Source organism: Ahaetulla prasina, chromosome 4 (assembly GCF_028640845.1).
Source record: "Ahaetulla prasina isolate Xishuangbanna chromosome 4, ASM2864084v1, whole genome shotgun sequence".
NCBI classification, from domain to species: domain Eukaryota; kingdom Metazoa; phylum Chordata; class Lepidosauria; order Squamata; family Colubridae; genus Ahaetulla; species Ahaetulla prasina.
In genome coordinates this window covers 10313767-10341613 of record NC_080542.1, presented here as the reverse complement: position 1 = coordinate 10341613, position 27847 = coordinate 10313767, and the positions used below count along the sequence as shown (strand labels likewise).

Here is a 27847-nt window from a genome sequence, read left to right as displayed (position 1 = left end):
CACAACCGCCCCCCCACCCGCCATCCCCTCCATTCGCTTTTTCACAACCGCCCCAACCCCATTCATAAAATGTAAGCCCCGCCCCGCCCCTTGCCAGAAGCTGGGCACGCCCCCCGTTCTGAAAGACCCCGCCTTCCCCGCCCAGCTGTTGCGATGCGTTCCTGCTTGAGGAGCCATGGAGGAAGACCTTGAGCCGTCGTAAGTCCGGGGACGGCTTTCCAAAGGGTGGGAAGGGGAGGGAGGACCTGATGGGTGTGTGTGGGGAGGGCTGCCCCCACATTTTTGGGGTTTCCTAGGGGAGGGGGAGGGTCTTCCCCAAAGTGGGGGGAGGGGGAAGGAAGCACCAGATTCCCCTTGCAACATCTGGAAGGATCCTTTGTCCAAAGCTGATGGCAGGAGAAAAGCAGGCTCCACTGATTGTTGCTTTAAGCCCCAGGTTGTGTAACTTGTGTATTTGTGGAGCGTGGATTGTAATCTGCTGAATATTTCTCCTGTGTTTGATTCTTTGCTGTGTTGTCCCCAATTTGCACTTTTTTTGGGTGTGTGTGTGTTTATTTGCCTTCCTAGTTGGCACAGCTTCTGGCCTCTTTGATTGTTGTGGTGCGGTGTGGTGTGCAGTTTTGCTTCCGGGCCCCCCAGGCCCCCCCCCCCCCCGCACGCACGCTTCAATCCTGAGTCACGGTTACAAAACTCTTCGCTTTGAAACAGGTGACAATACTGCCCAGCAATGCAGGAAGGGACAGCAAACACAGGAGGGCGAATTCTCGTAGAATAAAACGGGATAGAATTCTTTATCGGTCAAGTGCGATTGGACGCCTGAGAAAGTTGTCTTTCAAAGTCCAAATCTTTTACTGCCCGTGCACAACCATGAGATTGGTTGAGCTCTTTCAGTGCACTCCTGTCCCCCCAACACAACACAACCCGCAGTGAAGACAGAAAATCCTGAACCCGATAAATTATATTAACGACCCCCAGGTCTATTGCACCAGTGTGAACACATTACACGTTGCGCCGGCCCTTTGGCTCTCAGTGTACATAAAGATAGAATAGAATAGAATAGAATTTTTTATTGACCAAGTGGACAACAAGGAATTAACATAACATAACATAACATAACATCAGAGTTGGAAGGGACCTTGGAGGCCTTCTAGTCCAACCCGCTGCCCAGGCAGGAAACCCTACACCATCTCAGTCAGATGGTTATCCAACATTTTCTTAAAAATTTCCAGTGTTGGAGCATTCACAACTTCTGAAGGCAAGTCGTTCCACTTATTAATTGTTCTAACTGTCAGGAAATTTCTCCTTAGTTCTAAGTTGCTTCTTTCTTTGACCAGTTTCCACCCATTGCTTCTTGTTCTACCCTCAGGTGCTTTGGTGAACAGCCTGACTCCCTCTTCTTTGTGGCAGCCCCTGAGATATTGGAACACAGCTATCATGTCTCCCCTAGTCCTTCTTTTTGTTAAACTAGACATACCCAGTTCCTGCAACCGTTCTTCATATGTTTTATCCTCCAGTCCCCTAATCATCTTTGTCATGGTGCATATGCCCTCAGTGTACATAAAGATAGAATAGAATAGAACAGAACAGAACAGAACAGAACAGAACAGAACAGAACAGAACAGAACAGAATTTGTTATTGGCCAAGTGTGATTGGACACACAAGGAATTTGTCTTGGTGCATAAGATCTCAGTGTACATAAAGATAGAATAGAATAGAATAGAATAGAATAGAATAGAATAGAATAGAATTTTTTATTGACCAAGTGTGATTGGACACACAAGGAATTTGTCTTGGTGCATATGCTCTTAATGTACATAAAGATAGAATAGAATAGAATAGAATTTTTTATTGACGAAGTGTGATTGGACACACAAGGAATTTGTCTTTGGTGCATATGATCTCAGTGTAAAGACATAAAGATAGAATAGAATAGAATAGAATAGAATAGAATAGAATAGAATAGAATTTTTTATTGACCAAGTGTGATTGGACATACAAGGAATTTGTCTTGGTGCATATGCTCTTAACGTACATAAAGATAGAATAGAATAGAATAGAATTTTTTATTGACGAAGTGTGATTGGACACACAAGGAATTTGTCTTTGGTGCATATGATCTCAGTGTAAAGACATAAAGATAGAATAGAATAGAATAGAATTTGTTACTGGCCAAGAGTGATTGGACACACAAGGAATTTGTCTTGGTGCATATGCTCTCAGTGCACATGAAAGAAAAGATACCTTCATCAAGGTACAACACTTACAACACTTAATGATAGTCATAGGGTACAAATTCTAAAATAAAGATACAAGGGGTGATTATAATTGTGATGGGGGGGGGGGGGAAAGCAGAAAACGTTTAAACCATAACCAGTTTTTTAAACTGTCTTTGGCAGTGGATGAGGGAGCTGTTAAAACATGTCAATTGATGATGGAGATAAATGATAGAAAATGAAGAAGCGAAAGTGCTCCGGAACTCTAAAATTCAAACAGACAAACACACCTGTTGCATAACGTAGCCGGCTTAAAAATTGTTGAGCAGATGAAAAGTGGATGTAGCAGCATTTGGAGACCAGAAAAAGAACTGGAGAAATAATAACAATATAAAAAAAAAAACCTGCTAACAGAAGTAGTAAGATTTGTGGCAAAAGAAAGCAAGCTAAAGGAATGAAATTAAGATAACAGTCATTTTTTTTTCCTGCGAGCACATGAAAAATGAAATTCTATTGCCTGCGCCAAAAAGAAAGTGTATATCTACCCAAACACACACAATACATGCTATAACATACATAAACATATATAATGTATGTATAAAATAAATATATATATGAAAGAGAAGTGATTTAGTGGAAACTAGGAGACCGTGAGTTCTAATTTTGCCTTAGGCATGAAAGCCAGCTGAGTGACTTTGGCCCACTCCTTCTCAGCCAGACCCACCTCACAGGGTGGTTGTTCTGGGGAAAATAGGAGGAGGAAGGCATATGGGCTATGTTCACTACCTTGAGTAATTGATAAAAATAATGGGGAGAAAAAAATATTTTAAAAAATACTTTAAAAAACAAAGTGCCAATAGTAATAAGCTAGATAAAATCCTAAAACATTTGGAACATCAGCTCTGGGCATTGACAAAATCATCAGCCAATTACAAAAAGTAGCTTTAGTTGGAACAGCTTACAGAATAACAGAGTTGGAAAAGGCCTTGGAGGTCATCTAGTCTAACTCCCCGCTTAAGCAGGAGGCACTATACCACTTCAGACAAATGGTTGTCCAGTCTCCTCTTAAAAACCTCAGAACCCACAGCTTCTGGAGGCAAGTTGTACCACTGGTTAATTGTTCTAACTATTCATAACCTTTAATATTATCAAACAACATTAGCCGAAGCCAGTTCCTTCCGAAGGACTCGATAGGCGGATGGATAAAAATACCAAATCCAGTCTATAAGTATCCGGCTGGCTGTGTATGAGACCAGCTACAATTATAATAATTGTTATTTATTATGATGGGTGTTGAACTCCTTGTGAAAATTGGTGGCGGGAGAGATCCCCGGGAGGCTTTGAGACTTTATAAAAGACAGTCGAATATGCTTTCTTCAAAGAGTTTGTCCTAACTCTCCCATCTTTGATTTCTCAGCCGTAATGCTGGGTTGTGAAGATTTGAGGATTAAGGCTTGCCTTTGTCAGTAAAAGCTGGCGGGTAAGAAATGCAGCCAACTTTATCCGCTGCCATGCCAGCTTCTAGAAAATGCCAAGAAGAGGCCTGCGCTGGGGGACTGGCGCGGACAAAATGAAAACTTCACAAAAGCTAGCCCCAAACAGTTTAAAAAGGCAAAGAAAAGAGGGCAGCTAGCTTTGGATCTGGGTCCCCTGGGTTTCAATAAAATGACTTTAAACGCTGCCCTACACATTATTTTCTGTTGCTAGGATATCTGTGGTTTTTTGTTTTTTGTTTTCCTTCCCACGGAGACAGGGACCTTTCTGCCTTGCTAAATTAAAAAAAAAAATTGCAGGAAGAATAATTTTAGCGTCTGCTGGTTCTTCCGCCCAAGCCTTAGGCGAAACCGGCCGTCCTTTCTGTAAACCAACCCGGTTTCGTTTCTAAGGGGGAAAAAGCAGGAAGTCAAACCCAAACTGAGAAACTCTTTTCAAGTTGCGAAAGGGGAGAAAAAATACTCCAGATATGCTCAGAGGCCTTTATAATGTTTAAAATCTCCCAGGGTTGTAGTTATGGAGGAAGATAGGAGGAGGAAGGAAGGTGGGTTTGATAACGTTTGCTCCCCCCCCCTTGAATTATTCGTAAAAATAATAAAAGTCATCAATAATTAGGAATTGCAGGAATTTGAGTATATGTCTAGTGCAGAGGTCTTCAAACTTGGCAGCTTTAAGACTTGCGGACTTCAACTCCCAGAATTCTCCAGCCACGTGGCTGGAGAATTCTGGGAGTTGAAGTCCGCAAGACTTAAAGCCGCCAAATTTGAAGACCCCTGGTCTAGTGTCATGAAAAGAAGGACTGTGGGATGATAGGATAGCCGCGTTCCGATATTTGAGGGGCAGCCACAAAGAAGAGACAGTCAAGGCTATTTTCCAAAACACCAGACAAGAAATAACAGACGGGAACTTATCAAGGAGATAACCAACCTAGAACTAAGGAGAAATTCCTTGACAGAACAATTAATCTGTGGAACTGCTTGCTGGATAATTCTGGGAGTTGAAGTCCGCAAGTCTTAAAGCCGCCAAGTTTGAAGACGTCTGGTTTAGTGTCATGAAAAGAAGGACTGTGGGATGGTAGGATAGCCGCGTTCCGATATTTGAGGGGCAGCCACAAAGAAGAGACAGTCAAGGCTATTTTCCAAAACACCAGACAAGAAATAACAGACGGGAACTTATCAAGGAGATAACCAACCTAGAACTAAGGAGAAATTCCTTGACAGAACAATTAATCTGTGGAACTGCTTGCCTCCAGATGTTACGGGTGCTCCAATTCTGGATGTTTTAAAGAAAAGATTGGGCAGCCATTTGTCTGAAGTGGTATAGGGTTTGCTGCCTGAGCTGAGGGTTTTCGACTAGTTACAACAGCCCTGAAAAAAAAGTAACGGATGCCCAGTTCTCGCCCGTAAGTCCGTTGTAGCAACTCCATAGTCCGAGATCCAAATTTGGGTGCTTGGTCTACTGGCGTGTACCGGAAAGTCCTCGATTTACAACCGTTTTATTTAGTGACCGTTTGAAGTTACGACAGTGTAAAAAAGTGACTCTTTTCCACGCTTGAGGCCCTTGTGGCATCCCTATAAGTTACGTGATCAAAATTCAGACATCAGCGGTGGGCGTCGCACCTGCTCCCAGCCTTTTGTGCATGCGCTTTGCTCGCGCATGTTCTGTCTCCTTCCCCACTTTGGAGTGACGAGCTGGCCTTCAGCCAGTGGATTCACGGCTCTTATCAGTCCTGGCAGAGAAATCGCAGCTGCCTGTCAAAGTTCAAACAAATGACTCACAGAGTAAGACTTTCAGCTCTCTTTGAAACAGTTCAGCTAATTTTTGCTTCCCGTGGAATGAGAGCAGTCCCAAAGCTCCTTATATATCCTGTGATTCCCTTTGATGACGCCGCCTCTCTAATCTTCTGAAGCGCGGGTCAAGCCAAGCTTGATTATTATTATCAGCTGGGTCTGAAGGCGTAGCCTGGGGAAGGGAGGAGTCAGGGTATGACAGCCTCATTACGTCCTCCGACTGGTCTGGTTCTGGCTCCTGGAGCCGAGCCACAGGAATCGGTGCTCCCGAGGTAAGCCTTACCGGCCCTTCCCCCTCACTCTCGGAGTCACTTTTGGGCATGGGGCCAGGTTCGGGGGCTGGAGTCACAACAGCGCACCTTCCGTGCATGCGCCCAGCCTAAATAGGACAGCATAGAGCTGGGGCAGGTGGGCAGGCGATTTCCACTACCGGTTCACCCGAACCGGTATGAACCGGCTGAAAACCACTTCTGTCAGACATTCCTTGGCAATTGGCTTGTATTTATGACCGTCAACAATCTTCCGGAGATTTGCAATCCCCTTTTGGGACCTTCTGACGAGCAAAGTCACTGTGGGAAGCCGGATTCGCTTAACACAACCCTGCGACTAACTGAACGACTGCAGTGATTCACTGAACAACTGTGGCAAGGAAGGTCATCAAACGTGGCAAAACTCACTTAACAAATGTCTTGGCCACCTCAGCCGTGGTCGTAAGTCGAAGGCTACCTGTCCTTACAAAAATTGCAACATCTTGGGATCGTGAGATTGTCGTTTGGCGACCTTCCTAGCCGGCTCCTGGCAAGCAGTCAATGGGGGATAGCCAGATTTGCTTAACAACGGGGTGACTCACTTAACAACGGCAATGATTTTCTGAACAGTGGTTTCAAACAATATCATAACACTGAGTGGCGCTGACTTAACAGCTGCCTTTCTTAGCGACGGGAACGCTGGTGTCTTTTGTGGATGTAGGCTGGGGACTACCTATATGATTCAGATGCACTGGTTAATTGCTTCTTTTTAAAAAATAGTGAATCTTAACTTCCTTCTTTCCATCCATCCATCCTTCTCTCTGATCCTCCCTCGCTTCATTCTCTCTGATACCTTCCTTCCTTCCTTCCCCCTCAATCCCCATCCCTCCATCATCCCTCCATCCATCCTTCTCTCTGATCCTCCCTCCCTTCATTCTCTCCGATCCTTCCTTCCTTCCTTCCTTCCTTCCTTCCTTCCTTCCTTCCTTCCGTCCGTCCGTCCTTCCTCTACCCCTCAACCCCATTCCCTCCATCATCCCTCCATCAATCCTTCCTCTCCCTCCATTCATCCTTTCTTCCTTCCTTCCTTTCCTCCTCGCTCCCTGCCCTTTCTTTTCTTCCTCCCTCCCTCCACTTCTCTCTGATCCTCCCTCCCTTCATACTCTCTGATCCTTCCTTCCTTCTTTCAATCCCCTTCCCTCCATCATCCCTCCATCCATTCTTCTCTCTGATCCTCCCTCCCTCCATTCTCTCTGGTCTTTCCTTCTTTCCTACCTACGTACCTACCTGCCTACCTATCTCTTTTCCTTCCTTCTTCCTTTTTTCCTTCCTTCCTTCCCCCCTCCCTCGCCTCCCTCGCCTCCCTCCTTCTCTCTGATCTTTCTTCATTCTTCGATCCTTCCTTCCTTTCCCCCTCTCTCCCTTCTATCCACCCATCCATCCATCCTTCTCTCTGATCCTCCCTCCCTTTATTCTCTCTGTTCCTTCCTTCCTCCCTCCCTCCCTCCCTCCCTGTGTTGAGCTCAGCATTAAAAAGTTTCAATAGGGCGCATATACAAACTGAGAATTTAATTCATTCGTATGCCTGCCATGCCAAAACGCCCTGGGGACAGCTTGTGCTTTATTGTCTGAAACCGCAAGTTGTGTAGCATAAGTCATTCATTGTTTCCCTCTTTCCCACTGCAAATCGGATAGAGAGAGAACAGGCCAGAGATAAAGAAGGAAGACTCTGCTGCACACATCTTGCCACACTTGTGTCTTTGCGTGGAAGACCCTCCCCTTTCTGGCTGACCAGGCTGACCTTTGCAGAGGTTTGCATCTGTGTGCAGATGTGCATGCATTGCCCACCCACCTGTGCAGTTGCTGGACACAGCTGGAGAAGGAAGGAGGCCACGTTCACCAGCTCTGCTCTGAGCAATGGTGCCGCTTTGGGACTCATATAATGGATTGTAGCTTTTTTTTTTTTTTTACTTTTTACAACCGTGTAATAATACCTTGCTTTGGGGTGAGATTGGGGTGACTGAATAGAGCTGAGCATTTACTAGCCGGATGCCCTTCCTGATGCCCACGCGGAGTTCGTAGCAGATATTTTCTCCTTACGCCCTCATAGAGAAAATGTTGTGTCTGTGCCCCCCCCCCCCGAGCCGAATCCCCTGCCAGAAAGTGAGGGGGAAGGGCCATCAGGACTTACCTCGGGAGCACCGGCTTCCCTGGCTCAGCTCCAGGAGCCAGAGGCAGGCCAGGTGGGAGAGATAACGAGGCCTCCGTCCCCTGACTCTTTCCCCACCCCCAGGCCACATCTCTAGATCCAGCTGATGGCAATCAGGCCTGGCTGGACCCTAGGTTTCATAGGCAGGAGAGGCGGGGGTGGGGCATGCCTAGGAAGTGCTGAGTTATGGAGCCACACCCCACAGGATATAAAACCAGAGGGGGCTGCTATGCCTCTTCGTAGCAGGCAAATCAACTGCTTAACTAGAGCTGAAGTACTGTTTGTTCCTGGGTGACTCATCGGCATCAAGGGAGAGTCACTTGGCAGACGCTCGCTAGTTTGCTGTCGGAGCTGATACTGCCGGCTAATTAAGCTATCGCTTGGACAGAGGTGAGGGGGGACAGAACAGAAACATATATTGCTGCCTAGGATTGAACTCCCAACCTTCCGAGTGGGAGGCGAGCGTCTTTACCTCTAGGCCACCTGTGGCAGCTCTTATTAAAGATTGTGGTGTCCTCTTCCAAATAAAGCATCAAGTTGAGGGACTCGGATTCATATCTCTGCCTTGAAGCTCACTACAAGTAGTCTTCGACTTACGACTGATATTGAGCCAGGAATTTCAGTCATGTCAGTCATGACCGGGTTACTTACGGGACCGCCTACTGCCATCTTGTACCTCCCACCAACCCGTGCGCTCTCACAGGGAGGGACTCCTTAGGGTGCCGTCAGCCAAGCAATGTCGGCTGGCAGCCCCCAGGGGGAGGGTCTTCTCTATGGGGGCTCCCACCCTGTGGAACGAACTTCCCCCTGGACTCCGACAACTACCTGACCTTCGGACCTTTCGCCGCAAACTTAAGACATATCTATTCTCTCAAGCTGGACTGGCTTGAATTTTAATTTTTTAGATGATTTTATGGGTTTTAAATTTAAATTAGTTTTATAGGGTTTGAAAGTATTTTAAAATTTGGGCCAAATTTAATAAGTTTTTTAATTATTGTTTTTAGTATATTGTATGTGTCTTGACTGTTATTTTATCTGGCTGTTAACCACCCTGAGTCCTTTGGGAGAAGGGCGGTATACAAATTAAAATATTATTATTATTATTATTATTATTAAGCGGATCAACATGTGGTTTTGCGACTCCTCCCCACCCCAGTGGTTGTTAAAAACACTGCAGTCATTAATTGAGCTCTGCAATTGTTAACACAAACATCGCAGTTGTTAACCAAACCCATTTTCTTCAGTGAAAGGTTTTTGGTTTTTTTTTGCAAGAAGTTCATGCCGGAAACCGTTTTTTTTTAAAAATGCCAAAAAATTGTAGTCACATGACTACAGGACAGGCAAATGACTATACATATGGGTCAGTTGCTAAGCGCCCACAATATGATTATACAACAACGAGTATGTGTGTGTGTGTGTTTTTGTCACAGTCAGAACTCTGGGACCACGTTTTAATTACCCAGAGCAGGATAGAGCCCATTAAATCAGGGGTCTTGGCAAAGTTGGAGACCCCTGATTTAATGGGCTCTATCCTGCTCTGGATAATTAAAACCTGGTCCCAGAGTTCTGACTGTGACAAAAAAACACACACACACGCATACTCGTTGTCGTATAAGACTTGTGGACTTGTGGACTTCAACTCCCAGAATTCCTCAGCCCGCAAAGTGACTCCTGCATTAAATGGCTGGTATGAATGTGTGTGTTGGGGTGTTATTTTATTATTTTTGTTTTTATTTCTTTTATATTGGGCTCTCATGTCTTCTTGTAAGCCGCCTTGAGTCGCCATGTGCGAGTAAGCGGCAATATAAATTTAAATTTATAGAAATACTCTCAATATATATAAAAAATAAATAACTCTAAGGAGTTATTTAAATTTGTAAATTTAAATATCAGTTTAAACTTGTATAAGTATTATAAATCAATGAATGCATGAATCACTTTAAATCAATGTATATACATTTTCTAAATAAAATAAACAACTCTGAGGAGGACCATTATAACTTTGAACCATCATTAAGTGACCAGTCATTAAGGGAGGACTGGACCTTCTCTCCCCTGTAGGAAGTTAGCACCCACCTAGGAAAATGAGATATTTTAGGAAATATTAAAAGGGCAGAATATTTCCCCTAAAAGGGAGGCAGAAACTCAGCCACCCACATCTTTGTCAATGAGTCATTAAGGACCATTTTGCATAACAAAGATCTACCTCCTTCAAGCAGAGCCATAGTAGGAATTGCCCAGGGTGAAATCTAAAAATTTTCCCTACCGGTTCTTTGGCCGTGGCTTAATTGGTGGGTGTGGCTTTGTGGTCAGATGACTGGGTGGGCATGGCCAATAACAATAAATAATAAAAACAATAAAGTATACAAAACAATAAAGAGGTACCAAAAACCAACTTTCACACTTTACACACACACAACACAACACAACTGACTCACACACAATGTAAAAGCAGCTGCACCTCACCCAAAGTGGCCCCTGCAACAAGCAGGAACCGCACACAGCCACAAAAAGCTCAAAAACCAACTTTCACACTTTACACACACACACACACTACAACACAACACAACTCACACACACACACACACACACACACACACAAAATGCCATATACAGCTTTGTGAGATTTTGTGTGTTTGTGTAGTTAGAGTGAAACACCACAGAAACACAGAAATCTCTTTAAAAATAGAGGCACCGGTCTACTAATTGCCTTTTTTTGGGAGCGCACTGGTCTACCTTCTTTAAAAATAGAGGCACCGGTCTACTAGCCGCCTACAACGCTGAACAGCTGTAGTGCGGCCCTTTGAAGTGCCATGGCAGTCATTTAAGGCCATTTGCAGCTATATCACCACCGAGAGCTTCAGGGACAGAGAAGAGGAACAGTGAGGCATGGGCGGTGGGGGGGGGGTGCCAGGGATTTTTGCTACCAGTTCTCCGAACTACCCGCCCCCCATCGCTACCGGATCGCGCAATCCAGTCCTAACTGGGAGCATTTCACCCCTGGAATTGCCCAAAGTCCTTTCATTACATCATCACCCAGCAAGGGTCAACCAAACCTGGGACACAGACAACCTACAAAGTTACCTCTGGGTGGTCCCATGGGAGTATGACAACCAATCAAAACACAAGCTCAAATTCCAAGCCCAACAGAGGACATTAAACCCAGGCACTCTCAGCATCTCTGCCTTGTTTTTTGCCCAGGACCTCAACACCCATGTGGTCCTGTTCAACGTTAAACCATCTTTCCAATCAGCCACCATGTTTCCAGTATGTTTTTCCCCACTTGGAACTGAACCCAAAAGGATATTTCTTCCAACACCCCAAAATGGTTATAGAAATGAAATGCGGAATGATGTTGGTTATGACATGGTTGGCATTTTCAAAGCCAGGTGTTTCCTCAGAGGGCTGTGGTGGATTTTCACCGTTTTCCAAGGATGGTAGTTTCAATGTTTTCTTTTCTTGGATTATGGTTCACACCAGCAGTGAAATCCAGCAGATTCTGACAGGTTTTGGAGAACTGGTAGCGGAAATTTTGAGCAGTTTGGAGAACCAGTAGCTGAAATTTTGAGTAGTTTGGAGAACCGGGAAATACCACCTCTGGCTGGCCCCAGAGTAGGGTGGGAATGGAGATTTTGTAACATCCTTTCCCTGCCACGCCCACCAAGCCATGCCCGCAGAACCAGCAGTAAAAAAAAAAGGATTTCACCACTAGTTCACACCATTATCACATTAAGCTGGAGAAGATCGAACTTCAAATTCCAACTTCATATGCTTTACTGGATGACTGTAGTAGGAGAATTTATCTATGGGCTTGCAAGACAAATTGACAATCTTGATAACTCTAGAAATAAAGGTTTATAAATACAGCTAATATAACAAATAAAAATAATGCATTGTCCTTCAAATATATATATATACAGTAATGGCTAAAATTGTGGAAAACCTTTTGGGAAACGTGTATTTTCTAAAACTAATAACACCACTGTTTTTCGGAGTAGTATCATAAAATTATATATCGATGGAAAGATAATTTAATCAAGAATGTAATGCAATAACTTTTATGAAGGATTTGCTCTTAGATATAGTATAAAGAAGAAAAGTGAAACATGTAGGAAAAAATGAGATATACAAAAATGATCACCATGTCAGTTAATACTTAGTTGGTAACTTTTAGCATGAATTACGGCCTTACAACGTCTTCCCATGGAGTTCTGCAGTTGTTATAATGTGAAACCAAGATTGAAGGATTGCTTCTATTAACTGGGTTTTATTGCTGGGTCGCTTCTGACTAACAAGTTTCTTTAGTCGGCTCCATAGATTTTCCATTGGGTTAAGGTCTGGCCTATTCCGAAGCCATTCCAGCAGTGGAATATGATTAACTTGAAAAAAAAGTTCTAAAAAAAGTTTTGTTATTAGCCATTAAACCTCAAAAATACACTTTGAGAAGACAAGTAATAACATACACATGCCTAATAGATAGATTAATTCTCGATGAAGTTACCTAGCCCAAAGGAAATGAAAAGAAAAAAATTAACCTTGAAAGTAACAAATGGATGTAAATTATCAAAATGTAACGTGTATCTCTGTGTATGTCTGTGTAATCATTTAATAATGAAGTTGGAATTGCAACTATTTGAAGGAAACTTCAAATTGGGAAGATTCTTTTAGCTTCTTCATTTAATTGTAATTATTCTCATTCTTTTCTTCCCAGCCTGGGGCCAAATTTGAGCTTTTGGGTATCACAATGTTGTGAGAGCCGGTTCTTGAAAACAGCCCTCTTTTGCTGATTGGACCAATGACCATTTGACTGCCTCTCGTCCTTTTTCCATCTTTGCTTGATAGTTCTAACCATGCTCTCCTCGTGGTCTCCTTTTCTTCCTACAGGTCCCAAGGCTGGCTAGGTGGTTGGTTGCCAGCCTGGCGGCCCACATCTATGTCCCACCTCAAGAATGTGGAAGCTCGGATCCTGCAGTGTAAGAACGATTTTTTTCTGCTCATTTTGGGTGGGTGGGTCTCATCTCCTTGTCAAGCGTCACCAAGGAAGATCCCTTAAGTTCTGACCTAGGCTTCCCCAAAAAGCACGAAGCAGAATCCTGGTCCCGACAAAACCTCTTTTATTAAATAAACAGTGAATTCCTCCCATTCACCTTCAGCAAAGTCTTTCAAGGGAGAATTTACAGTCACAGACCTTATCTGGTTTGGAAAGCTGCCAGGCCGATATCTTCAAAAGTTGGCAAAGAATCTCGGAGAGTCACGAACCAATTAGGCAAACTGATTGTCTCCTGCAAACTCCACTCCCCTTTCGCTCCTCTTTTATTCCCTCTGGGAGGGGCCATTCATCGTCTACCTGTGGTTTTACTCCTCAGTCGACCCTTGTTCTTTAGCTGTTTCCTTCGTCTGGCAACTCTGCGCATGTGCACACTGAGAACAGGCTCGAGCTGTTGGTTTGCCTCACTGATGTCTGACTCTGAAGGAGCCGATAACTGGCATCTGGCCCTGGACCCTCTCTGCCTCTGACACAGAGCCCACATCAGAGCCCTTCCCCAGACTCCAGGACTGGCCCATGTTCCTCCCCAACCTCCTCACTGTCCGAATCTGCTGCCAGCTCCGTTGGGCCGCAACACCTTATAAGAGCTGTGGTGGTGCAGTGGTTAGAATGCAGTACTAACCCACTCTTCAGGAGTTCAATTCTGAGGGACTCAGCCTTGCATCCTTCTGAGATCAGTAAAATGAGGCCCCAGAATTTTGGGGGCAATATGCTGATTCTGTAAACCAATTAGAAATGGCTGTAAAAAACGTCAGTTCCTGTCCAACCAGAAGTTGATATATGAGCCATTTCTGGCTTCTGGAGGGCCTCCGGCAGGATGAGGAAAGCCATTTTTGCCCTCCCCAGACTCATAGAGAGGCTCTGGAGCCAGGTGTGAGAGAAAAACGGGCCTACCGGGCCATCGTGTGCTAGGAGTGGGTGGGGGGGTCACATGTGCATACGCGGGGGCGGGCCGCATATAATTATGGATGTGGGCACGCGTGTGCATGATCCCCCCTCCATCCTCCCCTCCTGGCACGCGGTGGCAAAAAGGTTAGCCATCACTGCTTTATACCATTTCAGACAAATGACTCTCCAATCTCTTCTTAAAAACTTCCACCAAAAGAGAGGATGATGTTAATTAATCAGAGTAAGGAAGCCGACGCAAAGTCTTTCCGATCCTCGGGGATCAATGCCTGGTAACATTACCATGTGTTAGAATAGAATAACAGAGTTGGAAGGGGACCTTGGAGGTCTTCTAATCCAACCCCCTGCTTAGGCAGGACACCCTAGACCACTTCAGGCAAATGGTTATCCAATATCTTCATAAAAACTTCCAGCGTTGGAGCATTCACAACTTCTGGAGGCAAGTTGTTCCACTGATTAATTTATTCTCAGTTCTCGATTTTCCACCCCTTGATAAGTTTCCATCCATTGCTTCTTGTCCTGCCTTCAGGTGCTTTGGAGAATAGGTTGACCCGCTCCTGTGTGTGACAGCCCTTTGGATACAGGTCGTTCTCGACTTCCAACAGTCCATTTAGTGAACATTCAAAGTTACAAAGTGTTTTTCATTGCTTATGACCATTGCCACATCTCCATGGCCACGTGATCAAAATTCAGATTCTTTTTTTTTTTTAATGGCAAAATTTTTGTTTTCCATAATAATTCCCACAATTTAACCAGTGTACAATACAATCACTTATCCAACAATCAATCCTATACTCAAATTATACTCAATCAGGGCTGCTCGACCGCCACTCCCTCCCTTAATCCTTTCTTCCCTTCTCATCCTTATTCAACTTTCCCCACCATCCTTCTCCTCGCTTTCCTACTTCCCCTCCTCTTTCCCACTTCTCACTACCATCCTTTCTAACCCTCTAGCTTCTCCTCCTTCTTCTCCTCCTATCCTTTCTTCTCCCTCCCTTCTTTCCTACCTACCCACCTGCCTACCTACTTTCTTCCTTCTTTACTCCTCTTTCCTTACCCTTTCCCTTCGGGAGTGGTTACCGAGCAGTCCCGACTTTACACCATTCCAACTTGTTTAATTCTACCATTATTCCTGTACAATGGCAACCAATCAATTTATAGTCTTCCCCTTCCCCCCCCATTTCCCCCCCCCTCCCGAGACTTCCCAGAACAGAATACAGGGTATTGTAACTAAAATTCAGATTCTTGTCAATTGACTCGTGTTTTTGACGGTTGCAGTGTCCCTGGGGTCACGCGATCCTCTTTTGCGACCTTAAGTTCCTAACTTAATAATTGCAGTGATTCACTTAACAATTGTGGCCAGAAAGCAATAGCAATAGCGCTTAGGCTTATATACGGTGCTTTTACAGCCCCTCTCTAAGCGGTTTACAGAGTCAGCCTCTTGCCCCCAACAATCTGAGTCCTCATTTTACCAGCCTCGGAAAGGATGGAAGGCTTAGTCAACCTTGAGCCTGGTGAGATTCGATCTGCCAAATTGCAGTCAGCAGAAGTAGCCTGCAGTACTGCATTCTAACCACTGCACCATCAGAAAGGTTGGGGCAAAACTCTCTTAGCAACGGTCTCACTCAGCAACGGAATATCAGCGTTCCAGAAAAAAACACCAACTCCAAGTAAAAACTCCGAAGCACGTGTCTTTCAAAGTTCTATTTACTAGGATAGGTAAACTGGCACATCTGGGAAAACCTGAATCTGAGAGATCAAAAAAAAACCAAACCATCCCCTGACTCCTCGGTCGATCACGTGCTCCAATCACCAACCATCCCATCTTGAGACAGCACTCCAACCACTTCTTCTCCAGATGCAGGATCGGCCTGACCTTGACCGACAGGAAGAATGCTATTATGTCTAAAGACAACCCCTCTACTAACCCCCTCACTCCTACTTTCCCACACATGAGAAAGTGGCAGCACAGAAGCTTCCGGCTTAGTATGGCTTCCAAAGCTGACGCAGAATTTGGGGCTCAGTTGGAGTCGTAAGTCAAGAACTATCTGAATTCTAATATGTCACCCCCCAGATCCTGAATCTCGTCCTCTACCGGATACTTCCTGTTCTTCTGGGTTTCCCAGCAACTGGAACCACTGGATTTCGAGATGGTTTGTCCCTTACTTGCTTAAAGCCCTCGCTTCTCCTTCGTTTTCCCCAGGCCTCCAGAACCGCTTTGTGGCCCGCTACGTGCCTCTCCCGAACCAGGCCAAGATCTGGACCATCTCACTGTCTCCACAATGGGGCAAGGGACGTACCCCTTTGGTGATGGTGCACGGCTTTGGGGGCGGCATCGGGCTCTGGATTCTCAACCTGGACTCGCTAAGCCACCGCCGTCCCCTCCACGCCTTTGACCTCCTGGGCTTCGGACGCAGCTCTCGCCCGCCGTTCCCCAATGACGCCCAAGGGGCCGAGGAAGCCTTTGTGAGCTCCATCGAGGCCTGGCGCGAGGAGATGGGCATCCCCAACATGATCTTGCTGGGCCACAGCTTGGGCGGGTTCCTGGCAGCCTCGTATAGCTTACAGTACCCGGAGAGGTAAGTTCATCTACCTGGTTCCCAGATAATCACATTCCTACCATGTTTTCCCGAAAATAAGACCTCCCTCAAAAATACGTCCTCCCCAAAATATTTAAGCGCATGTGAAGCCAGTCCCCACCATTTCCTCTGGTTAGAGCAGGGGTCGGCAACCTTAAACACTCAAAGAGCCACAAAGATCCTAACCAGAAGCCCCCATTTCAATTCTGGAGCGACCGGAAATCCAGTTCCCCCATCACAGTCTCCTCCTAGTGCAGCATCCTTTTTCCTTTGCCGACCAGAAGTCCGGTTCCCCCACCGTAGAGTCTCCTCCTAGCTTGCCATCCCTTTTCCTCTACCTGTCCTAACCAAAAGCCCTATCAATTGTGGAGCCGACCAGCAACGGAGCCGCAGCAGAGGGATGAAAGAGCCACATGTGGCTCCAGAGCCGCAGGTTGCTGACCCCTGGGTTAGGGTTAGGGAGACAGAGCTGTAAATCAGGTAAGACGGCAAGAGGAGCCTTGTCTTGCGTCACACGCCCCAAAATAATAAGACCTCCCCGAAAATAAGGCTAAACACTTATTTCGGGGCGCAAAAAATTATAAGACAGTGTCTTATTTTCGGGGAAATGCGGTATAGGTTCAATCACTTCCCCCTTGGGCTTGCTCCTCTAGTGAGCTCTCTGGGACTCCAAGAGCTGTTTCTAAGTCAAGAGGAACACAGTGTGACTTGTGTGTGTGTGTGTTTACGTACAAGTGCAAATGGTTCACTAAGATCCTTTTTGCATCTCAGGTTGAGTGGATCCAAAACCTGGGCCTGTTTTTGCTTCTTAAAGAGCCAGTTTGGTCTAGGGGTTAAGGCATGGATTAGAAAGCAGGGGACTGTGAGTTCATGTCCTGACTTAGCCATGAAAGCCAACTTGGGGACTTTGAGCCAATCCCCAGGAGGCAGTGAGTTCTAGTCCCGCCTTAGGCATGAAAGTTACCTGAGTAACTTTGGGCCAATCACCTATTCTATTCTATTCTATTCTACTCTACTCTACTCTACTCTACTCTACTCTACTCTACTCTACTCTACTCCACTCCACTCCACTCCACTCCACTCCACTCCACTCCACTCCCTTTCTTATTCTGTTCTGTTCCGTTCCATTCCCTGTCTTATTCTATTCTATTCTATTCTATTCTATTCTATTCTATTCCATTTCATTCCATTCCATTCCCTTCCCTTTCTTCTTCTATTCTTTTCCGTTCCGTTCCATTCCCTGTCCTATTCTATTCTATTCTATTCTATTCTATTCTATTCTATTCTATTCTATTCTATTCTATTCTATTCTATTCTATTCTATTCCATTCCATTCCATTCCATTCCATTCCCTTTCTTATTCTGTTCTGTTCAGTTCCGTTCCGTTCCATTCCATTCCATTCCCTGTCTTATTCTGTTCTATTCTATTCCATTCCATTCCCTTTCTTGTTCTGTATTGTTCTGTTCTGTTCTGTTCTGTTCTGTTCCATTCCATTCGATTCCCTTTCTTATTCTGTTCCGTTCCGTTCCATTCCCTGTCTTATTCTATTCTATTCTATTCCATTCCATTCCATCCATTCCATTCCATTCCATTCTCTTTCTTGTTCTGTTCTGTTCTGTTCTATTCTATTCTATTCTATTCTATTCCATTCCATTCCATTCCATTCCATTCTATATCAGTACAGAAACACTTTTTCCTCCTACATTGGTTACTGTATTGACGTTGGTCATATTCCACTGGAGCGTGTGTCATTTGCATTTTATCCCTTCTTGTTAGGGTGAAACATCTAATCCTGGTGGATCCTTGGGGCTTCCCCACACGACCATCTGATCCAGCTCAGGTCCGTACTGCTCCAACTTGGATCAAGGCTGTAGCTACTGTGTTGGGACGGTCCAACCCTCTGGCCGTCCTTCGAGTTGCAGGACCTTGGGGTGAGTGAAATTGGGCAGAAGATTTTGAATCAAACTTGGCAAAGAGTTTGGAGTGGTCTTTCTCAACAGAATAGAGTAGAATAGAGTAGAATTAGAATTAAAATTAGAATCAAGGAATAATAGAAATAGAAATAATAGAAAAAGAAACTTGGAGGTCTTCAGATAAGTGACTACCTAGTCCAGTGGTAGTCAACCTGGTCCCTACCGTCCACTAGTGGGCGTTGCAGCTTTCATGGTGGGCGGTAAGGGTTTTGTCCAATACTGAAGCACTTTCCTTTTTTTTTAATTTAATTGACTTTTTAAAAAAATTCATAGCATTATTTAAAAACGTTTTCATAAAATTCCCCGTGACACTTTAAATTTCTGAAAATATACTATTTGTATCACCTGCGCATAAGTTTAGTTCACGTTACGTAAGTGAAACTAAATGGCGCTATAGTGCGACCACAAACAAAGAGCCTCGTCCCAGAATAGCTCGCGCATCTCCCCCCACACCACCCAGCTGTAACAGACAAACAGAGCTGGTAGCCAGCATCCCCCACCCCCAAACCCAATCCACGATGCGCGAGAGGCATGTGCAGACGACGATACACGGCGCATTACTATGGAACTGGTGGACGGTTAGAAAATCTTACTATTAACAGAGATATAAAAATGGGCGGTAGGTATAAAAAGGTTGACTACCCCTGATCTAGTCCCTTTTTAAAAACCTCCAGTGATAGAGCACCCATGATTTCTGGAGGCAAGCTGTTCCACTGGTTAATTGTCCTCACTCTTATAGGAAGTTTCTCCTGAATTCCAGGTGGCTTCTCTCTTTAGTTCATTTCCAACCATTGTTTCTTGTCCTGCCTTCTGGTGCTTTGGAGAATAAGTTGACCCCCCTCTTCTTTGTGGCAGCCCCTCAAATATTGGAACACTGCTATCCTGTCACCCCAAATCTTCTTTTCTTTAGGCTAGCCAAACCCAAATCCTGCAGCCTTTCTTCATCTGTTTTAAGTCTCCAGGCCTTTGATCATCTTAGCTGCTCTTCTTTGAACTTTTTCCACAGTTATCCAAAATTATCCAAAGAATAACTTCAGAAGCAAAATAGAATAGAATAGAATTTTATTGGCCAAGTGTGATTGGACACACAAGGAATTTGTCTTGGTGCATATGCTCTCAGTGTACATAAAAGAAAAGATACCTTCATCAACAATTCTAAGTTACAACAATGATAGTTGTAGGTACAAATAAGCAATCAGGAAACAATATCAATATAAATCGTACGGATACAAACAACAAAGTTACAGTCATACAGTCATAAGTGGGAGGAGATGGGTGATGGGAACGATAAGAAAATTAATAATAGTGCAGATTTAGTCAATAGTTTGACAGTGTTGAGGGAATTATTTGTTTAGCAGAGTGATGGCGTTCGGGAAAAAACTGTTCTTGTGTCTAGTTGTCTTGGTGTGCAGTGCTCTATACCGTCGTTTTGAGGGTAGGAGTTGAAACAATTTATGTCCAGGATGTGAGGGATCTGTAAATATTTTCACAGCTCTCTTTTTGATTCGTGCAGTATACAGGTCCTCAATAGAAGGCAGGTTGGTAGCCATTGTTTTTTCCTGCAGTTCTAATGATCCTCTGAAGTCTGTGTCTGTCTTGTTGGGTTGCAGAACCGAACCAGACAGTTATGGAGGTGCAGATGACAGACTCAATAATTCCTCTGTAGAACTGGATCAGCAGTTCCTTGGGCAGTTGGAGCTTTGTGAGTTGGTGCAGAAAGAACATTCTTTGTTGGGCTTTTTTGATGATGTTTTTGATGTTAGCTGTCCACTTTAGATCTTGCAATATGGTAGAACCTAGAAATTTGAAGGTGAACTTGACCCCTACTAAGTATCCCCCTTTTTTCTCTAGGTCCTGGGCTAGTCCAGCGGTTCCGTCCAGATTTTAAGCAGAAGTTTGCCAATTTTTTTGACGATGATACCATCTCTGAATACATCTACCACTGCAACGCCCAGACGCCGAGGTGAGGGAGCCCCGTCCATCGACGTGGCTTTCTGGTTAACTGTGGTCCCAGTTAAGAAGCATCCTGCTTGAGTGATGGCCACAGATTTGAATAGGGAAGTCGAATGGTGGACGTACTTCCAAATTAGATTAAAATATATAGAAGATATATTCTAGTCTATATATAGACTAGTCTATATATAGACTAATCAGATACAATTGGAGCAGAATGAATTTGATAAAATAATATATGGGAAGGACCAAAAATTAATTAGTAAAACATATAATTTTCTGTTACGGTATAAAATGGAAGAGGAAATAGTGAAAGAAACTATGATTAAATGGGCAAGAAACTTTAATCGTACAATAGAACTAGAGAAGTGGGAAAAGATGTGGAGAACAAACATGAAATTGACAATATCGACAGCATAAAAGGAAAACCAGATGAAAATGTTTCACAGATGGCACCTTCCACCAGCTAGAATAGCAAAGATGTTCCCTAGTAACTCATCAAAGTGTTAGAAATGTAAGGGTAACTATGGAACATACTATCATCTCTGGTGGACCTGTCCGGTGGCAAAACAATTCTGGGCTAAAATCAAAAAGTGGTCAGAGGAGATAGTACAGGAATCAATAAAGGGAGAGCCAGAACAATTCTTGTTATGGATCCCAACATAAAACTATACAAATGATATACAATACTTAATACTACGCATATTAACAGCAGCATATCAGTGGTGGGTTCAAAAACTTTTACTACCGGTTCTGTGGGTGCAGTTTGGTGGGGGTGGCAGGGGAAGGATACTATAAAATGTCCATTACCTCCCCAATCCAGGGGAAGGTTACTGCAAAATCCCCATATCCTCCCCATCAGCTCGGACCTGAGAGGCAGAAAGTATATGGGGCGGGGCCAGTCAAAATTTTTACTACCAGTTCTCCAAACTACTCAAAATTTCCGCTACCGGTTCTCCAGAACTGGTCAGAACCTGTTGTGTCCCCCTCCCCCTCCGACGGCCGGGTCTGGGAAGTCTGTATCAAGCGAGGCCACGAAGCCCCTGCAGCTTTGCCAAATTCCTGTCAGAGTTCTCAGGGCAGGCAGGAATCCAAGGTGTGACTTCAGCAACCCAGATGAGACTTTGCTTGACTCAAATTGCTTGACTCAAGCTGGTCTTTTATATAGGCCATGGGGTGTGGCTCCATGACTCAGCACTTATCCAGGCCTGCCCCTCCCTTCCTTTTGCTGACATCGCCTCTCCATTCTCTGGAAGCAGGGATCTGTCCACTGTGACTTTCCGTCCTCCTGATCTGCTGCCGGCAATTCTAGCACGTGGCTGGCTTTGTGCTCACACGCTGCAGAAGGGAGGCTTGTTTGCTCATTCCTGACATTCTGTCCAGGCATGGTGCCAGGGTTGGGGGCTGGAGGCATGCCAGGCCATTCCTCTTCATTATCAGACTCTGACTCAGATAGCAGGAGATGGGAAGGGCCCAGCTGCGGAGAGGAGGGCGGGCGAGGCACAACAGAACCTTCTGAAACCCACCTCTTGCAGCACGTATAGCTTACGCGCAAAATTGGAAGAAGGAGAACTCATCAACAGACGAAGGTTTAATTAAGACAATCCTAGAATGCGCAGAGATGGATAAACTCACAAAAGAAGTCAAAGAGGATACAGAATATTCTAAGGTCTGGTGTCGATGGTATGAATGGTTGGAAAATAGGAAAGATACTGAAAATTGAACAACGGGGTAAAATGTAGATGAAATAAAGGAAGATCGATAATATAAAAGTCAAATAAGATAGAAATTAAAACATGTATAAGTAGTAAGAAAGGACCGCTTTGAATAGCTGATAAGAAATAGTGATATGTATATAAATGTATATAATAGTGATTGTATATAAAGGGATGCGGTGGCTCGGGCTAGGACGTTGAGCTTGTCGATCGAAAGGTCTAAAATCTCAGCCTTTTTGAAAGACACTACACAAGAAAAATATCTAACTGAACGGAAAAAATGGATTGAATATACGCAAAATAGATATCAGATTAAGAGATATCAGATTGCTTTTGAATGATTAGGATGTATTTCTCTTTGATTTGTATGGGGGAAGTTAGGATTTGAGAAGAAGGGGAGGATTATAATTTGTGTTAGGGAAAATTTAGCGAATGATTGTTTTTTCTTTTGAACTATACCTTGTGTTTGTTCTGGGAAGTCGAGGGGGGAGGGGGGTGGTTTTGGAGGGAGGGGGGAGGAGATGGAGTGGGGGGGGGAAAGGGGTGTGAAAATTTTTGTAAAAACTTTTTCAATAAAAAAATATATGTATAAGTAGTGATTGTATATAAAGGGACGTGGTGGCTCAGGGGCTAGGACGTTGAGCTTATCGATCGAAAGGTCGGCAGATCAGCGGTTCGAATCCCTAGTGCTGCCATGTAATGGGGTGAGCTCCCGTTACTTGTCCCAGCTTTTGGCAACCTAGCAGTTTCGAAAGCATGTAAAAATGCAAGTAGAAAAAATAGGGACCCCCTTTGGTGGGAAGGTAACAGTGTTCTATGCGCCTTTGGTGTTGAGTCATGCCGGCCACATGACCACGCAGATGTCTTCGGACAGTGCTGGCTCTTCGGCTTTGAAATGGAGATGAGCACTGCCCCCTAGAGTCGGCAACGGCTAGCACATATGTGCGAGGGGAGCCTTTACCTTTACCTTTATATAAATGTTGTATGTTTGCCTTGTGTCTTAATGTATTCAAAATACAAAACTTTTTTAAAAACAAAACAGAAGCATCCTGCTTGAACGATGGCCACAGAGGACTAGACAGGCCCCAGTCTAATAGCTGTGAAGATGTGGCATTGAGATGGTGATAAGCCAGTGAAATATCAGCACAGGTAGTCAAGGGATGACCGCAATTGAGCCCAAAATGTATGTTGCTAAGTGTAAATGTCCAAGGAACACCCCCAGCGAAATAAAGCTCTGAGGCTTGAGGTTCCTCAAAGTTCCAATTTATTAGAGATGTCATGTTGGCACAGCTGGGAAAACCCAAAACTGAAAGCTTCCAGGTTTTCCACACCCAGTTGATAGTTCACAGCCCTGCCCGACACCCACAGGTTCATCACATTGTCCAATCAACTCTTCACACTCAATTGGATACAATCTTCAGGCAGTCTCCGTCAGACACAGGCAAAAGTCCTTGAATATGAAATGTTGTTATGACTAACTTTCTACTGCTCCAACAACAACCCCCTCCCAACTTCCCCAGCTAAAATATGTGGCAGTTAAGAAGCAAAAGAGAAAATTGCCTTCCAAAACTGACAGTAACGTTTGTGAAGTGAGTTTTATGCCCCGTTTTACGACTTTTCTTGCCAGGGTTGTTAAACTGAATCGTTGCGTTTGTTAAGTTAGTCAGATGGTTGTTCAGTGAATCTGGACGTCAGAGAAAAAACTGGAAAGCCCCGGTGCTTCCTTGGGGCAACCATGATCTGGGATGACTGGGAATCTCCACAGACATATGTCCTCTCTTCCTTTTTTCCCCGCATCAGTGGAGAGGCAGCGTTCAAGGCCATGACCGAATCCCTCGGATGGGCCCGCCGTCCCATGTTGCAACGCATCCACATGATTCGGCGTGACTTGCCCATCACCCTCATCTACGGAGCCAACTCCTGGATCGATACCAGCACTGGGGAGAAGGTCAGGTACCTACGGCCAGGATGCTACGTTAATGACATGGTAAGACCTTGGCCCAGAGAATGGGGCTTCTATAAACATGGACATCAGGCATAAAATTCATTGTGTCCCACCTTTTCCCTCTCTCTCCCACTCCCTCCCTCTCTCCTTCTTTCTCTCCCTCTCCCTCCCTCCCTCTGTTTCCCTCTCTCCCTCCCCCTCTCTCCCTCCCTCCCTCCCTCCCTCCCCCTCTCCCTCCCTCTTGTTCCCTCCCCTGCCCTCCCTGTCTTTCCCTCTCTCCCTCCCTTCTTCTTCCTCTCTCTCTCTCCCTCCCTTTTTCCCTCCCTCTCTCTCTCCCTCCCCATTCCTCCTCTCTCTTTCCTCTCTCCCTCCCTCTCCCTCCCTTCCTCTCTCCTCCTCCCTCCCTCCTTCCTCTCCCTTCCTTCCTCTCCTCCCTCCTTCTTCTCTTCCTCCCTTTCTCCCTCCCTCTCTCTCTCTCTCCCATTCCCTCCCTTTCTCTCCTCTCTCTTGCTCCCTACCCCTCCCTCCCTATCTTTCCTCTCTCCTCCCCTTCCTTCCTCTCCCTCCTCCCTGTCTCTTCCTCCCTCCTTCTTTCTCTCTCCTCTCTCTCTTTCCTCTCTCTCTCTCTCCTCCCTCTTCCCTCTCTCCCTCCCTTCCTCTCTTCCTTTTTTCCCCGCATCAGTGGAGAGGCAGCGTTCAAGGCCATGACCGAATCCCTCGGATGGGCCCGCCGTCCCATGTTGCAACGCATCCACATGATTCGGCGTGACTTGCCCATCACCCTCATCTACGGAGCCAACTCCTGGATCGATACCAGCACTGGGGAGAAGGTCAGGTACCTACGGCCAGGATGCTACGTTAATGACATGGTAAGACCTTGGCCCAGAGAATGGGGCTTCTATAAACATGGACATCAGGCATAAAATTCATTGTGTCCCACCTTTTCCCTCTCTCTCCCACTCCCTCCCTCTCTCCTTCTTTCTCTCCCTCTCCCTCCCTCCCTCTGTTTCCCTCTCTCCCTCCCCCTCCCTCCCTCCCTCCCTCCCTCCCCCTCTCCCTCCCTCTTGTTCCCTCCCTGCCCTCCTGTCTTTCCCTCTCTCCTCCTTCTTCTTCCTCTCTCTCTCCTCCCTTTTCCTCCCCTCTCTCTCTCCCTCCCCATTCCTCCTCCCACTTTCCCTCTCACCCTCCCTCTTTCTCTTGCTCCTCCCCTTCCTCTCTTTCCTCTCTCCTTCCTTCCTCTCCTCCCTCCTTCTTCTCTTCCTCCCTTTCTCCCTCCTCTCTCTCTCTCCCATTCCTCCCTTTCTCTCCTCTCTCTTGCTCCCTACCCCTCCCTCCCTATCTTTCCCTCTCTCTCTCTCCCTTCCTTCCTCTCCTCCTCCCTGTCTCTTCCTCCCTCCTTCTCTCTCTCCCCTCTCTCTTTCCCTCTCTCTCTCTCCCTCCCTCCCTCTTCCCTCTCTCCCTCCCTTCCTCTCTCTCCCTTTTCCTCCCACTCCCTCTCTTTCTCCCCCTCCCTTCCTCTCTCTCCCTCCCCATTCCTCCCTCTCTCTCCCTCCGTCCCCTCCCTCTCCGTCCCTCTCTCACCTGGACTTTTCTTGTTTTTCTTGTTTCACTCCTCTTCCAAGAAGCTTCTCAGCTCTGACTGGATGGTGGGGAACGGAAGGATTTATATTCCTAGCTAGGAATATAAATCCTTCCGTTCCCCACCATCCAGTCAGCCAGAGCTGAAGAAGCTTCTTGGATGAGGAGCGAAACATCTTCAGAGGGAAAAAAAAACCAAGAAAAGTCCAGTTGGTTCCTGGGAAAAACAAAACAAAACACACACCTTTGGCGTTTCTATCGAAATGCGACGGGAACGGGCCATATGTTAAATAACATCTATCCCCAGCTGAGCATCATTGGCTGTTCCTCTTTCGTCCTGCTCCTCTCCAGGCCATCCCCGGAGCCTCCCACCACGTCTACGCTGACCAACCCCGGGCCTTCAACACCGCGGTGGAACAAATCTGCGACTCCGTGGACTGACCCGCCCCGAACCAGAGTGAAAAACTAGCTCTTAAATCCTGCCACCTTATCGCTCAGCGGCGGGGAGACGCAGAAGGCGCACGCCGCTTCCCGTGCCCTCGGGGAGCCGAAACTGAAATCCCTGTGGATCTCTGACTGTGGATGGATCTCCAGGGATCTCTGCTGTCCAGCCTGCACTCCCCTCCCTCCCTTTCTCCCTTTCAATCCCTTGGAATCATCTTTCTACTTAAAGGTTGCAGATCGCCTGTTTTGGGTTAATCCAAGCCTGACCGTTCTATTTATTTTCTCTCTCTCTCCTGCTAATGTTTTGGTCTTGGTTTTGATTTACGCCACATCCTCGCGTTTCGACGCTGGTTCCTCGGGTCGTTGGTTCCGACGACAGTCCCCGCTCCCAATTTTATTCCTCCTCCTCCTCCTCATTCTCCTTCATCCTACCCGTGGTCCCTCCTTAACTTTGTGTATTTTAAAGGCGAACTTATGTTTGGATTCTGCCGGTAAAAAGCTATTTTGAATCTCTATGACTTCCTTGCTAGATGATCCTAGATACTTGGTGCCTTTGGGGATAAACTTGTTAGTTGCAGAATTTATCTATATATATTTTTTTTCTGAAAAAGAGATTCTATTAATTCAACGTGGCCGAGACGTCTCTGTCAATGAAGCTTCAGGCAATGCACAAAACTCTTTTATAGATGACCCTCAGAACCACTAGGGGGAGCTTCAGAGCCTCCCCTGAGTGATTGCTGGAAATGGAGGACGATGTGCTCTAAGTATGAGGAGATGTCCTTAAATCAGATATATTTCGGAGAGACGATGAGAGAGAGACTGAGATCCTTTTACTGTCATGTCTGCATCTGACCTCTTTCTCCTGCATGATGTGGCCGTACCTATTTCCCACGTTATACTCCGTAACCTAAAAATCTTGGGCCCAAACTTAAATCCAAGAAGCGGCCAAGCAATTCTCTTTGGAACGTGCAAACTGGGTAGAATTTAAGTGGCTTTGAATTCGGGAGCATTTAGTTGGAGGCACCAAATACTCATTTTTGTCTTTTGAGTTTCTCCAGTTCTTCAGGACTTGTTTTGCGCTCGGTAAAGAACGTATCTTGAGGCCAGCTCGTTCCCAAAATAATTGAGAAAACCTGAGCTCCATCTGACACCCCCCCCCCCCCAAGTTCATGAGATACTTCTCTTCTCCATATGACACATAGTTCTATTTCCTTGGAAGTGTGAATCACATCCAAGCTTGATAAGAGAGCTTTTTCAGGACGGGGTGTGTAATACCGTTGAAAAACAGGCGTGAATATGACCAACGGTCTGGAACCGAAGCTTATTGAATCCAGAAGGGATGGTTCATGTTTCAAAGATGGGGATGGAGATAAAAGGAAATCCTCACTTTTAGAACCTCGAGATGATGAGCCGTGGCTTCAAGATGGATCTGCAGGCCCTTCCAAAACTAGGGGAGAACCTGGCTCGGAAAATGATTTAAGGATCCTGCTCCAAATAGAAGATATTTAAGAGTTAGCCCCGTACTTAGGCCCTGTATTTGACCCTCGACCTTGTTTGCACATTCGTGATGCTAAAAGTATCTTAACGTGAGGAACATCTGGGTCTGGGTTTGGAACAGAGGTGGGCTTCACTTATCTTTAACCACCGGTTCGCCACAAACGCACACCATCCGTGCATGCGCCCAGCCTTCTGGACATGCACTTTGCTTGAGCGAGCGCCTTCCGCGCATACGCCCGGCCTCAAAAACCTGC

At 45.5% G+C, this 27847-nt stretch overlaps 1 protein-coding gene across 2 annotated transcripts; it reads left to right on the top strand.

Moving 5' to 3' along the window:
- The first annotated feature begins 69 nt into the window (after positions 1-69).
- ABHD4 (abhydrolase domain containing 4, N-acyl phospholipase B) lies at positions 70-27847 on the top strand. Of its 2 annotated transcripts, none has more exons than XM_058182327.1 (7): positions 70-198; positions 12840-12928; positions 16112-16487; positions 18265-18419; positions 20313-20424; positions 23930-24116; positions 26004-27847. In XM_058182327.1, the coding sequence occupies exons 1-7, from the start codon at positions 176-178 to the stop codon at positions 26091-26093; spliced, it is 1032 nt and encodes a 343-aa protein (XP_058038310.1). In that variant the 5' UTR covers positions 70-175; the 3' UTR covers positions 26094-27847. The 2 variants fall into 2 exon arrangements, with proteins under 2 accessions (XP_058038310.1, XP_058038309.1); XM_058182326.1 differs by lacking the exon at positions 26004-27847 and adding an exon at positions 7442-7557 and having other exon boundaries at positions 93-198; positions 23930-24185.

What these genes read in the sequence shown, in the direction of transcription:
- ABHD4 (XM_058182327.1), top strand. Translation starts at nt 176, where the DNA reads ATGGAGGAAGACCTTGAGCCGTC. An exon ending in TGCAACGCCCAGACGCCGAG is followed by an intron (nt 20,425 to 23,929) that starts GTGAGGGAGCCC and finishes TCCCCGCATCAG; the next exon opens with TGGAGAGGCAGCGTTCAAGG. An exon ending in GATGCTACGTTAATGACATG is followed by an intron (nt 24,117 to 26,003) that starts GTAAGACCTTGG and finishes GCTCCTCTCCAG; the next exon opens with GCCATCCCCGGAGCCTCCCA.